This window comes from Puntigrus tetrazona, unplaced genomic scaffold (assembly GCF_018831695.1).
Source record: "Puntigrus tetrazona isolate hp1 unplaced genomic scaffold, ASM1883169v1 S000000513, whole genome shotgun sequence".
In the NCBI taxonomy this organism is placed as follows: domain Eukaryota; kingdom Metazoa; phylum Chordata; class Actinopteri; order Cypriniformes; family Cyprinidae; genus Puntigrus; species Puntigrus tetrazona.
Genome location: NW_025048150.1, coordinates 845,001 through 860,226, shown reverse-complemented (window position 1 = coordinate 860,226; position 15,226 = coordinate 845,001). Strand labels below are relative to the sequence as shown.

Sequence of the window (15,226 nt, the reverse complement as noted above, 5' to 3'; positions counted from 1 at the left end):
TGCGGTGTCTGATAAACATGATGCAGGACTCGCTGTGTGATGGATTCTATTAGAATGCACTTATATGAGCCTAAGATATGAGAGGGGAAAACGGCTCTCGTATTCATATCATACAGTACACTTTATATCAAGTAATATCACGCCAGCAAGAGTGCTGCTTTTCTCGATCTGCAAACATGCGGCCAGGACCACATGTGCATGATAAATAAGCAGCTTTCCATTGATGTCTGGTTTGTTGGGATGGGGAAATATTTAGCTGAGACTCAATAGTTTGATCATCTGGAATTCGACGTATTGAGAAAATCACCTGTAAAGTGGTCCAAAAAATTGCATATTACTAATCAAATATTCAAGAAGTATCTTCTTCGAACAATTTTGGCCCATGCAGTGTATTGTTGGCTATTGCTGCAAATATACCTGTGCTCCGTATGACTTTTGTGCTCCAGGGTCACATAATACAAACTTTACGTACAGTTCAATAAACAACAACTTTTTTTATTACTGTATTAAATATACTGCAACAAATGCATTGCTCATTGTTCATAAATGCTGGATAATAAATTAACATTATTTGATTTTTAACGTCGTGTTCACTTATTAAATAGCTATCCCTGTACAGCTTTCAGTGCTGTTGGGGGAAAGGATGAAGCTGATTGGTTGATCCTTGTCACATGGGGAGATCTGAAAAATTAGTTTTTGTCTCGGTGTGAATTAAATAGGTTTGAAATAAATTCAGCTTGGCTAGTGTTGGTATATCAAGACCATTCAGATATTTCAGTATCGATATTTATTGAAATATTGATGTTTTTGGCACTAAACGAATTTGTAAGGGGAAAATGTAAACAAACCAAGTTCAAAATAGATTCTAAGTGATCAAAGGTTTAGGACGTTCCTGTTAAGACCCTTCCAAGGGTTCCAGTAGAGGTCACTCATGCAATAAGGGCCATACATTGTTTGCTGTAGTCAGTAAAGCTGGTTCTTTGAGCAGTAAACCTCCATCAGCCGTAGATCACTGACGATCTACTCAGTATTGAATCACCTGTGTAACCCAACGTGATATTGCGTAGCTCCTCAGTGATCTGCGAGCTGGAGGAAAGTTTTCGAGTGAAGGACATAAAAACGTGCTTTGCTTTTGAATGAATCCATTGAGTGAATGATTCAATGACTCCATCGCCCGCCGTCAGTGAATGCTGCCACCTGCTGGCAAAAAACAACGCATTAATACCCTTTCGTTATAATTATGCAATCAGAATGTGTTTCTAACAATTGTTTTTGTCTCTTCAAAACTTTTACCATTTAAAGCAATGATTTTATGTGATCTATTGGGGGTACTTTCTCATCCCAAATTGTGATTTATTTACAATTAATTAGACGAATTAATCCGATTACAAGTTAGATCGACGGCCCTGGACAAATATGCAAGGCTAAGAATCGAAATCCCCCGTACGGTGTGAGAAACGCACACCTCTGTAGTGGAAGTCCAGTCACGGATCGTCCTGCTGTGTTTTAATGGCTGCCAGTCTGCTAACGGAGCGCTAGCGTGGGCTGCTCATGCCGCTGATCGTGTGTGTTTGCTGCTTATTTCTGTGTGTTATTACTGTCTGTATTTATTAATTCAGCACGGCTGCCCACATGAATGTGGCGAGCTGTATCTGTTCGTCAGAAACTACCCATTCTGTGTTGTCCGACCCTAAGAAGTCCCGGACGGTTACGCTTGTTTAGAGCTCTCTGATGCTTCTGTACAGGCTAGTTATGTAGAAACCCTTGTGAGAAGATTCGATGGCACGATCTGATCAAATGGATATCATTCAGACGCATTTTTCTGTGTGTGGTAGAAGTGTGCGTCTCTTCAGAACCCACCACATTGATTCATTTCAGCGCATCTGTTGAGGAATTTAATAATTGATGGGAAAGTACTCGGTGTAAATTGTTCTATATTAATTCTCTGATCTCCTTTCAGCTGGTAAAACCCGACCGCATCCAGACGCTCGATTTCTTTTGTCTCTTTTTCGACGCGTTTTTGAGAAGAATTACGAAGCGTTCCAAGATCATCGATTCAAATCATGGCGGCAGTTGAGATTGTGTGGCGCATCGCTTCATTTCGTAAAGAGCTGTAATTGAATCAAGCGCTTGTCAGAGCAGATCACCTCTCCTTCTAGCTTTATGCAGATTTTTGGGGACCCTTTATTTCGCTCTCGGTTCTAGTCGGTTATTTCGTCTGCACACAAGAACTTGTGTAATTGTCTGAAAATGCTGTGCTGTACGCAACGGCTCTCCCAATATAGACTGTGCCTGTTTTTGCATGTCATTTTTATGAAGCTTTGTAATAATTGGTGAGTGCTCTGGGTGTGTTTCATGTCAGCTGGTCTTGATTTTAAAGGCCGTCCTGAAAACAAAGTTTGTTGTTGTTCTATATCGGTCTTGCACTATTGACAGTTTCTGTTTTTCTGTTGAACCGGAAAGACTGACCTCCATTTATCCATTAAATCTCGAAAACCAACTCTGATCCTGAGTTTGAATTTTATATTCACATACACCTTCAAAATGATACATGATTTATTGGAAATAAACAGAAAAATGACTGAGCTATATGTGTGTATGTATATGTGTGTGTGTGTGTGTGTGTGTGTGTGTGTATATATATATATATATATATATATATATATATATATATATATATATATATATGTATATATATATATATATATATATGTATATATATATATGTGTATATATATATGTGTATATATATATATATATGTATATATATATATATGTGTATATATATATATATATATGTATATATATATATATATATATATATATATATATATATATATATATATTTTATTATTATTATTATTATCGTTTCAATCACAGAAGGACGTCAGTAAACAAACTTTTTCCACCAAAGTTAATTCACTCTCTGTCTTTGTCGGGCAAGATGGCGGAATCAGCGTAATGATTGGTCAGATCGCCTGTCAATCAAGCTCTTTGCAAGCAGACTGAGTTTTGACTGACGATGGCAAACCAGCGTTCTGGCAGCAGAAGTCTTGATTGTGTTTCTGCCTGCGCCGGTACAAAAATAGCAAACGTTATTGGCTGTTATGTCACCTACTACCTGTGTCAGTCCTGAAGGAACGGAGACGTGATTGGCGTTTGTCTCCGAGAGAGAGACAGAAAGAGAGAGCGAGAGAGGGGTGTGTGACGGGGTGAAGTGTGTTCACTCTGCCCTTCAAACACACACTCGGGTAGTTAGGGTGATTCACAGTGTGTGTGTGTGTGTGTGTGTGTGTGTGTGTGTGTGTGTGTAATTGGGGTACGGGGCAGATGTGCACCACATGGGGCGGAGGGAGATCTATTCTCTCTTGGTGACAGAGCCTGTTGCCATGGAGCTCCTCGTGCTATTGGCGGAGGCCTCGTCCAATGGGGCTTCAGTTTCATCATTGAGAATTTTCTCTCGGTCTCAAACGGAGGGAAGTGAGGATTGCATAAGGCTCGTAATGGGAGCCAAAACAGGCCCAGATTTTAACCTGACACACTTATTTTTAGAGAATAAAAGATGGAGATGGGCTGAACGATCTCTCTCCCACACAGCCCCGGCTCGTCCACTGATGCATGGTGGTCTAGCGGAGCGCCGGTTTTGTTATTCCTGGATCCGAGCTTCTTGTCTTATTGATCAGAGTTCACGAGCGTTGTGTCTGATTGTGTAACATACTCTGCGTTCCTGACAGAATCCGTTATAGATGCATCTGGACATCGACAGCCGAGAGTTTGAATGCATCAGTTTAAGTTCGGGTTTGTTTAAATGCTGGGATGTTTGTAAAGGAAACGCGTTCTGAATCACACATGCTCCTCCTTCTCTGTTGTTAAAAGCATGCCAGGGTCCATCGCTTGCCATTTTGGCATTATTGCATTACTTTTGAGTAAACATTCTGCAAAATGTATGCTTTTCATTGCAGTTGTTTTGTTACTTAATTTTAAATTGTATTAACCTGAACGCACTCTTAAAAGTTCTTCTATTCGAAGATTCATGAGTAGCATTTAGCATCTTTTGCGTTATATAAATGTTCTTTATAGTGTGAAAAGGATCATTAGATTTTTGAAATGGTTATTTTTTTATAACTGCTTGCTTGAAGGTTCTTAGGGGAACCAGAAACGGTTCTTCAGTGGGTAACGTTTTTACATCATGATCACAAATTTACTCTGGTGTGAGCAAAATACACAAAGCCATTTCCAAATATTATTTTTATTTATTTATTTAACATGCTATGTCTATTTAAAACCATGCATTTAGTCGCTTGAGTGTGAAAGATGGTTAAAGTGTACTACAAGGTCTGACTAATTGCATGATTTAAATACAAAGATAGTATGTTTAAAGCGTGTTTTAGTTCACTGTGAAGAGCTAATGGAGATCCTGGAACTATAACGGGCCCGAACGCTCCAAAAAGTGGGTCGTTTAACCATTAAAAAGGAGTCAAGAAAAATAAAAATGTATAAATGAGAGGTTCTGATCTGGAGATGGGACCCTCTCTCTCTCTCTCTCTCTCTCTTTATGTTGTAGTGCTCGTTCGCCCTGTATCGTCAGGTCATGTGACGTCATCCTCCCCCTCTCAGCCCACTCAGTCCGGTGGGAGCGACTCTGACTCATCTCTCCCTCCTCTGCTGTTCTTTCTATCATCCCTCCTTCCCTTTTCTCATTATTGGTTTCCTCACTCGCTCCGTCCTTCGGTCTGCGCTGTCGCTCGCTGCACGATCTGTTAAAGCAGGGAATCCTTCAGTGACGCATTTTCCCTGCAGTTCAGCGAGTTACAGCGATCTGACCATCAATGAGCTTTCTCTCTCACACACACACACACACACACACACACACACACACACAGTATCTGCCCACACATGCAGGCAGTGTTATAAAACCACAGCACAGCATCACAAGAAATCTTTCGCTCTTTATTCTTGCTTTCATTCTGGCATTTTCTCATTTTCTCTTCCTTTCAGTCTGCTTTGAGTGAAGCTCATGAAAACACGTCCTGCTCATATTTCACCTAACATTTATGCATTTGGAAGATTTCATACTAGCCAGCAATATTCAAAACACACAATTGCAGATTTTTAACCAGCTTGAACCTATAAGGCATTCTTATGCATTAGGAAAATCATTTTTTTGACATTGCATAACATTATTTTGGATGTTTTTATCATTCATATTGTTTTTAAGGATTTATTGTTTATATATAATATGCAACATTTTTATCTTTTTTTTTTTTTTTTTTTAATGTCTTACATTGCATTTCTCAAATCAGTTATCTATGTTAAACAGTGCTGGGCTTTTCTCACAATGCACAATGATTTTTTTTTTCTTCTGTTTGAGAAGAAAGGTATATTTTTCTCCTTGTTTAGTTCAAAGGGTTTGTGTAAAGGCAAATAAAACCCAAAAACAATACATTAAAAATCACAATGCATCGTCAGACTGCTATGCAGATGCCATTAAAAAATAGTTTTTGATTTAAAATGAATTTATTTGTAATCTCTTTACGTATTTATAGTTTTAAAATGTATTTATGATTTAACAAAATAATGCAAAATTCTAATTAGTGGCCTTTAAAATTCTGCCCACTAATGGCTGTTAGATTTGGGGTTTAATTGGGTAAATATAAATCAAAATGTTGTCGTGGTTGCATTGTAAACCATATGTTAAACACAGCCTCATTTTTTCTGTTTTGCTATATTTGATGTTTTTGTTGCTCCTCAGAACACAGATATTATCATTGTTTTGAGCTCTTTTCTTGGATGTATGCTTATACTGCAGCAAAGGTAATTTGACACAATAGTGTGTTGTCATCAAAGCGGTCTTAACTGGGTCACTCTGTGTGTGTGTGTGTGTGTGTGTGTGTGTGTCAACACGAGTGTGCACAGCTGCTCAGGTGTGTTGTGTAATATGCCAGCGTATGACAGATTGGGCTTTATTTATATCTGGCACCATTAAGGTGGTCCGGCTGAGCGATGCGCTCCACATTACACCTCGAAGACATTAGTGTTTGCCTCATATTCATGTTTGAATCTCTCTCTTGCTCGAGCAGCTGAGGCTGACGTCTTGGTCTCCTTGGCAACCGAGAGCGAGAATGAGCGATGGCTCATTCATGAACGCTCTTCTCCCTCATTCAGAGCTCTTCATCTTCTTCATCTGTTTCAGTCGATTCTTAAGGGTGGCCTCGTCGCTGCAGTGTGTGTGTGTGTGTGTGTGAGTGTGTGATTGGTCGGCGGTGTCATGTGCTGCTGCTGACGTGGTTTCTGCAGTCGGGAATCCCAGCTATCTGAGCGCGCTCAGTCTCTCTCCACCCGTCTGCTTCAGTCTCTCTGCAGTATGACGTCAGCTCTGGAGTTTCCTTCGCTCTTTCGCCTCAGTCACTCCGCTGCTGCATTATGTGCTTGACTTGTGCTTTTAAAAGCAGTTGCTGCGTGTGCGTGTGTGTGTTTTACAGCAGATGGCAAGTTACTCAATCTAGTGCACATACTGTCCCTCATCCACACACACACACACAGGTCTAATGCGTTTTGGACGAATGCTCAAATTATTCATCCCTGTGTAAGCAGCACACACGGTCGCGCTCCTCAGTATGTAGTGTGTACACTGCAGTGTGTGAACGTTCTGCTTGCAGAAATCCTGGGTGACCTACATTTCCCAAATGTGCAGCACACTGCGCTGGATGCCCTGTATACCACCATGCGTTCTTCTATTTGAAGTATAACGAATGAACACAAAATTATTTGATGCTGTACAAATTACAAAATTGATCTCAATAAATTATGCATCAAATTATTTTTAAGTGCTTATACATATGGACGCATTTTCCATGTTGTACAATTCCCATATTATATATATATATATATATATAATATAAAATTATTAATTATTTATTTTAATTTATTTAGCAACGTAATGTTATTTTTTTTTTTTTTTATTATTCATTAATTTCTCTTTCTCTGTTCTGGATTCTTCTCGCTCCAAAAAAAGGGTATTTTTAATTAAGAATTTTTTTAATTTTATCATTTAATTTTATTTTATCACTTATATATTTATGGTATTATTTTCCCGTATTATTTTGTGTTCTGGATACTTCTGCACTGGTGTATTTTTAACTGTACAGTTCTTTTTATATTTTTAAGTATTTATATTCTATTCATTATTTTGCTCAACTTCTGTGTTCCGGATGCCTCAGTCACTAAGAGAAATATCTGGTTTATTTTTAATTGTTTAATTCTGCATATTTAATTTGATAAAATTTTTTGAATTATATTTGAACATTCTCATTCTGATTTGGTTACTGATGATAGGGATGGTAATATCTCATACAATTCTTGTTTTATTTAGTGCATGGTGTATATACTGAACATTTTTCAGAAAGTAGTGTGCTAGTATTTCATGCCAAACACGTCTGTTTACACACGCAGACACATTCATACTGCTGTATTCAACCTGTTTATACAGTGCTTCTCTAAGCAGTGTTTCTCTCCAGCAGGTGGAGCTGTGACGATTGCTGTGTCTATAAGAACGTCGCCCAGCATGCAAGGAAACTGAGAAGACATTGGTTCAACATGACGCCCCCCCCGCCCTCATCTCAGCCATAGAACACACGCACACCCTCACACACACACACACACACACACACCCACGCGCAGAAGAACACACACCATCACACTACAGCCCCAGGTGTGTCAGGTAAAGGCCGGCCGAGCCGTGTTTGATGATAAAATCCTGATGAAATGTTACGGCATCTCACGCTTGTGTCCGTCTGTGCTTCAGGGTTTGTGAGGTGTGCTCTTTGAGGGATCATGTCTGTGGTCTTTGCGCCCGACGGGATGAAGGAGGGCGACGGCTCTCTGTCCACCGAGGCTCCCGCAGGCATCAGAGGTAAAAACAGCCCGTCGGCGCCCGCTAAAGACTCCAACACCGACAGCACGGAACCAGACGACAACCTCTCCCAGGATGCACAAGTGAGACTCTCTCTAACTAAAGATTTGAATCAAAGGGGTCGTATGATGCTGCTAAAAGGTGTATTCGGTGTAATGCGATGCGTTTAAGGTTCAAAAAACGCTTTATTTTCCACATACTGTACATTATAGTTTCTCCTCTAAGCCCCGCCTCCTGAAACGGGTCTAAAACAGTGAGGTGTGCTCTGATTGGCCGGCTCTCCAGTGCGTTGTGATTGGACGAATACCGTGATGCTGTGTCGCAGCGCTATGACACAAAAACAGTAAAAGCCTTTACAAATGAGGCATTTGATGCATCCAGTGGAGACATAATTACTGATTATAATGACGTTATAGTAAGCTGCAGGTTCTTTTAATAAGAGAACGTAACTAACTTGAAGGTTGTGAGTCAGAAGCTCCAGACTGTTCTTGCAGAGTTAGAATCAGTCTCTTTCTAGTCTCTGTTCACAGTCAGCATAGATTCAGGAGTCAGTTCTCAGTAAATGCTCTGAACACGCTTTCACAGCGTCTCCAGAACATGGCGCCCGCAGCGACACTACAGACAGAGTAATAGCCCCGCCTTCTTTCTCTGAGTAAACGTGTGGGCGGAGTTATGCTAATGAACCCACTCTGTGACGTAGAGAAGTGGGGGGTGTTTAAACGAATCGTTTTAGGGGTTATATATATATCGCCCAGCCCTAGCGTCTTTTATTTCAAACTGTATTTCTGTGAAGCTCAGCAGATTTTTAAGCATCGTTATTCAAGCCTTCAGTCACATGGTCCTTCAGCAATTATTTTAAAATGATGATAATATGATTTCATCAATCTTGAAAAATGTTGTGCTGCCCGATATTTTCATTTTTCAGGATTCACAGAAGAGCATAAAGTTCAAAAGAGCAGCATTTATTTGAAATGGTGAACATTTGTGGCGTTATAAATGAGTTTACTGTCAGGTTTAGTCCATTGAATGTGCTCTTGATTAATACAAGTATTGCTTTCTTTCAAAGAAACTTGAAAGTAAATTATACTGTACATGGTGATCTGGAAAAAAGGTCATGTAAACTAACTTTATTTTTAAATAATCACAATTATGAGTGGGCCATATGACAAAACCTTTTTTAAAAAAAATAGTGATATACTCTATATTGACACAATTAGTAGGACACCCGCTTCTAATGAACAGGTTTGTCTACTTTAATGAGTATAAATCTTAAAGTTTTAGCATATAATGATATACTAGGGAATAGCAACGTTATTACTGTATTTTCATAATCGTTGGAAGCCAAAACCGAAACTCTATGATTATTTGCACAGGCCTATTTAGAGGTAAAATCTTGATTTTTACATTTTCTCCATGTTATTTGTCAGCTGGCCTCTGGTGAAGTGTCTGTGAACCTGCCCAGGTTTTGTTTCATGCTAAAGTTCATTATTAACGAATGATTTAAATGGTCACTAAAAATATTTTGGTCTTTCCCCGCAGAGACGCTGTCAGAATCATGGCCACACTAGGAAACGAGCCAAGGTAAAGTGTGTGAGCGTGCATGCACACACACACACGCACGCACACACACACACACACACACACACACACACACACGCACGCACACACACACACACACACACTGCTGCTGTCTGTAGTTCAGTCCTGAACATGACAGGCTTTAGCAGGCAGTCGAGTTTAACATCAACGTTACAGACCCGTAACATCTGTGTTTCTGTAGCTTCAGTCACGTCTTGTTTGTACATTTTGTGTAGTTTTTCTAGTATTTTATAATAATGTTTATCATATATTTGAATCTGATATGATTTCAATGCAGAAATCAGAACGAAACATTCACTTATATTAATTTAGTAGTATTCAAGAGTATAATGATGTATTATAATAATAATAATAATAATAATAATAATAATAATAATAATAATAATAATAATAATAATGACGATGACGATGACGATAATATAAATATTACATTACAATTAGTCATTTATCCAAAGCAACTTGCAGATGAGGACAATAGAAGTAATCAAAATCAACAAAAGAGCAATAATGTTTATGACAAGCAATAGGTGTTATGACAATTTTTATTATATAATAACTAAAACAAATAGAATAGGAAAAGCTAATACACAAACATACAGAGCAAGCTTTGACTGGAGACCTTTTGTATGATAAAGAAAACAAATAGAACACACAAAGAATAAAGAACTACATTCATTACACGGGTATCCAAAAAACATATTTTTAAAATATTAAAATATTTCAAATTTAGATCAGGTAAAGCATTAGTGTGTGTATGGGCTTGGGTCAGAGGGTTCATGACGAGTTTCCCACGTCTTTTTAAAGCTGTATGTTAAATGCATACGAAAGCAGAGCAGTCATGTTTCATCACTGCTGCCGGTGATCCTGTCCGGCCGACCTCTCGCTCACTTCTGTCTCCTTTGCACTAGTTGGCAAACCTGCCAAGTAGGGATCCACCGCTTGCCTGTCCGTGACTCGGAGCCCGCCTGTTTTTACTCGTAATGCGCAATCGACAACTAGCTGGGGTTTTTTCTGCCATTATTTCCAGCCGATTTCCCCGGAAGTGCGGCCGTGTGCACACCGATCATTAACGGAAATGTCATTTGCGCCTAAAAAACAACAGAAAGACGCTGCTGGTGTGACTAACCTGTGACAAAGCTGAAATGCTAAGCGATGTAACACTCAGCGGGATCGTATGGTGTCTGTAAGAATCTGATTGAAAGCGTGTATTTAACCCCTTCTGGGACGTTCGTATTTAGGGTTTCTGAAATTACACTGTTTTTTTTTTCGTGCAAAATAAACGCGTTGTGCAATTTTATATTTCTCTGTCATTATGGTTCTTTAATTGACAGGCTTTCTGCCAGAGAGCTTCCAACTAGTAATTACCACTTTGTACTTGTCGCACAAATATAATCATCCAGGGTGCATGGGATTTCTTGCCGTCTGTCTCGTTCCCGTCAGCAAAAAACAGACGAGGAGAGTTACGTTTTTAATGGAAGGTTACGAATGCGGAAGTTTTCTCAACTGAAATGTGGAATTGAATTGCATTTGATTTTCATATTGATTTCTAATTTTTTGGTGGACAGAAGTGGTACAGTATTCAAAACTAACAGCTGTTTTTCTGAAAAGTAACTCGTTTAATTCTGTGATGCATCTCTTTGTCCTGTGTTTCTTATCTCAGTCGAATGCAAAGCTCAAGCTGGTGAGGAGTCTTGCAGTTTGTGAGGAGTCTTCAGGACCGTTTTCCACCGACGGTCCTCCGGAAACACAGGTAACTGCACAAACGCCGGACGATTTGAGACTCTGATGTCAAAAGGTTGAAGTGTAGACTGTGCAAAGTGCGTTTTGGCAAACAAAATACTCCCGATCACGCTAGAATTGATTCTGTATGCCTCCGTTAGCATAGGGTCATTAAGATTCATAAATTCACGTCCAAATATATGCATGTTGTTTGTTTCAGGACATCATTCAGCTTCACATCAGCTGTCCATCTGACAAAGAGGAAGAGAAATCCTCGAAAGACGAGTACGAGAATGAAGAAAGGGAAAAGAAGGATAAAACTCCACGCAAGATGCTTTCGCGCGGTAAGACGTTCCTTATTAATGGTTTATTTTATGGAAACTAGTTCCTGTTATCAACGTACGATATAATAGAGCTCGGCAGAAGTACAAACATTCATTTTTTTCTTCGCCTCAAAGCCGCCTTTTTGCTTTAATTCAACATTTTTTGAATAATCACGCTATAAGCGGAATATGTGGTGAGAAACTACATTACCCATGATGCCGTAGAGAAAAATTCCACCATCTCTAGCTCCGCCCACTCCCGTGAAGCGCCGAAAATGACAAAATTGGGCCAATACAAAGCAAGCAACAAACTTACCTTTAAATGAACACTCAGGAGTTTCATTATTGGCTTGTCGTTGACGGAGCTTCGTGGGATTTGTAGTTCTCTCCAGCTCTTGTATATTTGTCTTTTTGTCTGATCTTCATATGCTTTTTTTTGCTTGTGATTCTCCTCGTAGCCGGTTGGTTTAATTTGTGGCTTACAATGCTTTAACATAGAATTCTTTCAAATCCGTATGGGGCAAAATGAGTAAGAAAAACACTTCTGTAACCAGCAGCACTTTATATGAGCCACGATGCAACAAAATATGAAGAATTAACTAAATGACCTGTTTTGAACGGAGTATTTAATGCGATCTGTATTGTTAAAAGCACTGTATAAATGAAGGCGACTTGACTGAAGCGTCTTTAATTCACTGAAGAGTTATGATCTGATGTGTTTTCCGTCCTCTTCCAGACTCCAGTCAGGAATACACCGATTCCACAGGGATCGACGTGCACGAGTTCCTGGTGAACACACTAAAAAACAACCCCAGGTACGGCACTCGGCTTTCCCCCGAGTCAGGAATCACGCACGACAAGAAGTGAGCCTTCAGTCGTAGTCGTGAGGAGGAGAACGGAGAGAAAGAGGCTGTGATCTTATCCGGGGATTTTCAGCATTAAAAGTTTTTGTTAGGATGGGACGATATTTGGTTGAGATACAACTATATGAAGATGTTTCTGTGCTCCAGAGACACGAATGTCGGTGTGTGGATGTGTTCATCTGCTAATGTTTGCATGAATATTAAGTGTTCGGTAGTTTAGTACATGCTACATGTGATATTGTTACACACAGGGATATGAGGTCTTAGCGAAACGATAGCTCTTCCAGGCAAAGTGTAGTTTTTAAAATATATTTCACCTTATTCTAATGTTAAAGTTGTGTTTTGGGCATTATGTGACCTAATCTCTTCATCAAGCCGCTGGTTTCACTGTATTTGTTGTGAAGTGTGTTTGTAAGCATGTTTTCCTCCAGAGTGAAAGCCCTTCTGCCGTTTAACGCGAGCGGTTTAGATGCAGTCCAAATTCAAAATACAAGTACGATTTCCCTACTGCAATGCAAAGAAAAATAAATCAAGATACGTCTGCTGTCGTCATAGTAATAGTAATAATACAAAATTGTTGGCGTCATTATATTCTAATTAGTTTGGCTTCCTAAAACACGCTGTATTTTAGACCGAGACGGTCTTTTTTTTCTGTTCTTCTGTGTCACATTTACCTGTAAAATCTTTTTTTTATTCTTTCAGAGACAGAATGATGCTGCTCAAGCTGGAACAGGACATCCTGGATTTCATTAATGATGAGAAGTCAGCCTCTATATTAAATCATCAATATTTGTTAAATTGTACGGATACAAATAGCTGTAACAATTTAACTGTAAAAAAAAAAAAAAACATATATATTTTATATATATATATTTTAGTTTTTTTTACAGTTAAATTATTACAGCTATTTGTATCTGTGTATATATATATATATATGTGTATATATATATATATATATATATATATATATATATATATATATATATATATATATATATATATTTATTTATTTTTTTTTTTATATATATATTTATTTTTATTTTTATATATATATATATTTAATATGTAATGTGTGTGTGTGTATATATGTATACATATATGTATATGTAAAAATAATAGTAATATCTTTACATTTTTCTCATTTGTAAAAAATAAATAAATAAATAACATGCAAGTAAATAGATTGTAAGGTTGTAAGAATTGTTAATGTATTATATTGAATATTTTTAATAATGAATACGTTTATATATTATATAAATATATTAGGATAATTAAATATAAAATACATTTTTAATAATACATTGTCTTATCCGTATAGATATTCTCTACAAAAATATATGTAATTAAAACATATGAGAATATCTGTCTCTGTTTGTGTTTTCCCTTTATTGTGTAGATGATATTTGTTGCCCTCTTTTGGTAGATTGCGAGCACTGCAGCAGTGTGGTTGTTCAAGCATGTTTTTGCACAAGTTTCACGGATGATTTTTATTTAGTTTATTTATTACGGTGAAGGGTGGTGCTGTACCGAGCTTGTTTTCTCCTGGCTTGTTTTTCAGTAATCAGTACAAGAAGTTTCCTCAGATGACCTCATATCATCGCATGCTGCTGCATCGGGTCGCCGCCTACTTCGGCATGGATCACAACGTGGACCAAACGGGCAAAGCGGTCATCATCAACAAGACCAGCAACACACGCATGTAAGGCGGCGGAGGACGCCGGGAACGGCCGCGGCGCGCCGCCTGTCAGACTAACCGAGCTCTCTGTGCGTTTCAGCCCCGAGCAGAGGTTCTCCGAGCACATCAAAGACGAGCGCAACATGGACTTCCAGAAGAAGTTCATCCTGAAGCGAGACGATGCCAGCATGGATAAAGACGATAATCAGGTTTGTGTGGCCGCGGTTGAGTCGCGCGTCTCGTTGGGCTGCTTTCTGACGGTCCCGTGTCTCTCAGATCCGGGTTCCGCTGCAGGACGGCCGCCGCAGTAAGTCCATCGAGGAGCGAGAGGAGGAGTACCAGCGCGTCAGAGACCGCATCTTTGCACGAGAAGTACGAATTTCAGTAGAGATTTCCGTTCAGTTGTTTTGGTGGCTGTTTCAAAGCGGCTCTCCAGTGAGACGAAAGCTTCATTAAAACTTCTGTGGTTTCTGTAGAACAAAAAAAACCTCAGAATCCTTAAATCCGATGAGTGCAAATTTTTCATCCGAATGCATGGTTTAAAGTGATATGCTTTCGTTTTAATCGCAGAAATTTAAATATTAATTATTAACACTATATGGTTAGGGTTAAGATTAAGGTTTGGCTCAGGGTTGCTTGTATGTAATTATGCATAATTTATTGCTTTTTTTTAATAGCAAGTGCTTGTAATGTGTAACAAGGACCTCTGCTCTGCTGTTCCTATGCTTCGTAATTGTTCATAGCTTTTATTTTCCGTTACAGTCCTCACAGAATGGATACATCAATGATAACAGGTAAGACTCAAAGCACTGCTAGTTAGTGCTCTTTACATCTACACTTTAACCTGGGAGTCTTTTACAAATGAGAAATTCATCCAGAATCCACTGCTTTGGTTTTTAGGACTGATGTGTGCATGCTTAGGCTTTACGGGAGTCGTCTTTATTTTAAATTTGAGTTTTAGTTGTAAAACGTAGTACTATAGTTTCTGCTAAACAGTCATTTTTTATTTTATTAACAATAATTCATTCATTCCATATCTTTACGAAACGGCTCAGTGCTGAAAAAAAGTTTAATTCTTTACCAACTAATTCTTTTAAATCTCTAAACCTATTTTTATTACTTTGCAATTATGGCT

General features: G+C 38.6%; 1 protein-coding gene across 9 annotated transcripts in view; it reads left to right on the top strand.

Annotated features, from left to right (window-relative positions):
• Window positions 1-15,226, top strand: part of LOC122334317 (R3H domain-containing protein 2) — a 50,718-nt gene that overhangs the window by 16,916 nt on the left and 18,576 nt on the right. For 7 of the 9 annotated variants that reach the window (XR_006248740.1, XR_006248741.1, XM_043232141.1 and 4 more), the window contains exons 2-12: window positions 7,518-7,720; window positions 7,805-7,995; window positions 9,452-9,493; window positions 11,172-11,261; window positions 11,451-11,574; window positions 12,290-12,368; window positions 13,119-13,178; window positions 13,975-14,115; window positions 14,192-14,300; window positions 14,368-14,463; window positions 14,854-14,885. Coding sequence is in view for 7 of the 9 variants with exons in the window: in XM_043232141.1 (XP_043088076.1) it covers window positions 7,834-7,995; window positions 9,452-9,493; window positions 11,172-11,261; window positions 11,451-11,574; window positions 12,290-12,368; window positions 13,119-13,178; window positions 13,975-14,115; window positions 14,192-14,300; window positions 14,368-14,463; window positions 14,854-14,885 (935 nt within the window). In the remaining 2 variants the exon portion in view is untranslated. The remainder of the gene's footprint in view (window positions 1-7,517; window positions 7,721-7,804; window positions 7,996-9,451; window positions 9,494-11,171; window positions 11,262-11,450; window positions 11,575-12,289; window positions 12,369-13,118; window positions 13,179-13,974; window positions 14,116-14,191; window positions 14,301-14,367; window positions 14,464-14,853; window positions 14,886-15,226) is intronic. The other 2 variants (XM_043232137.1, XM_043232138.1) reach the window with 2 other exon arrangements.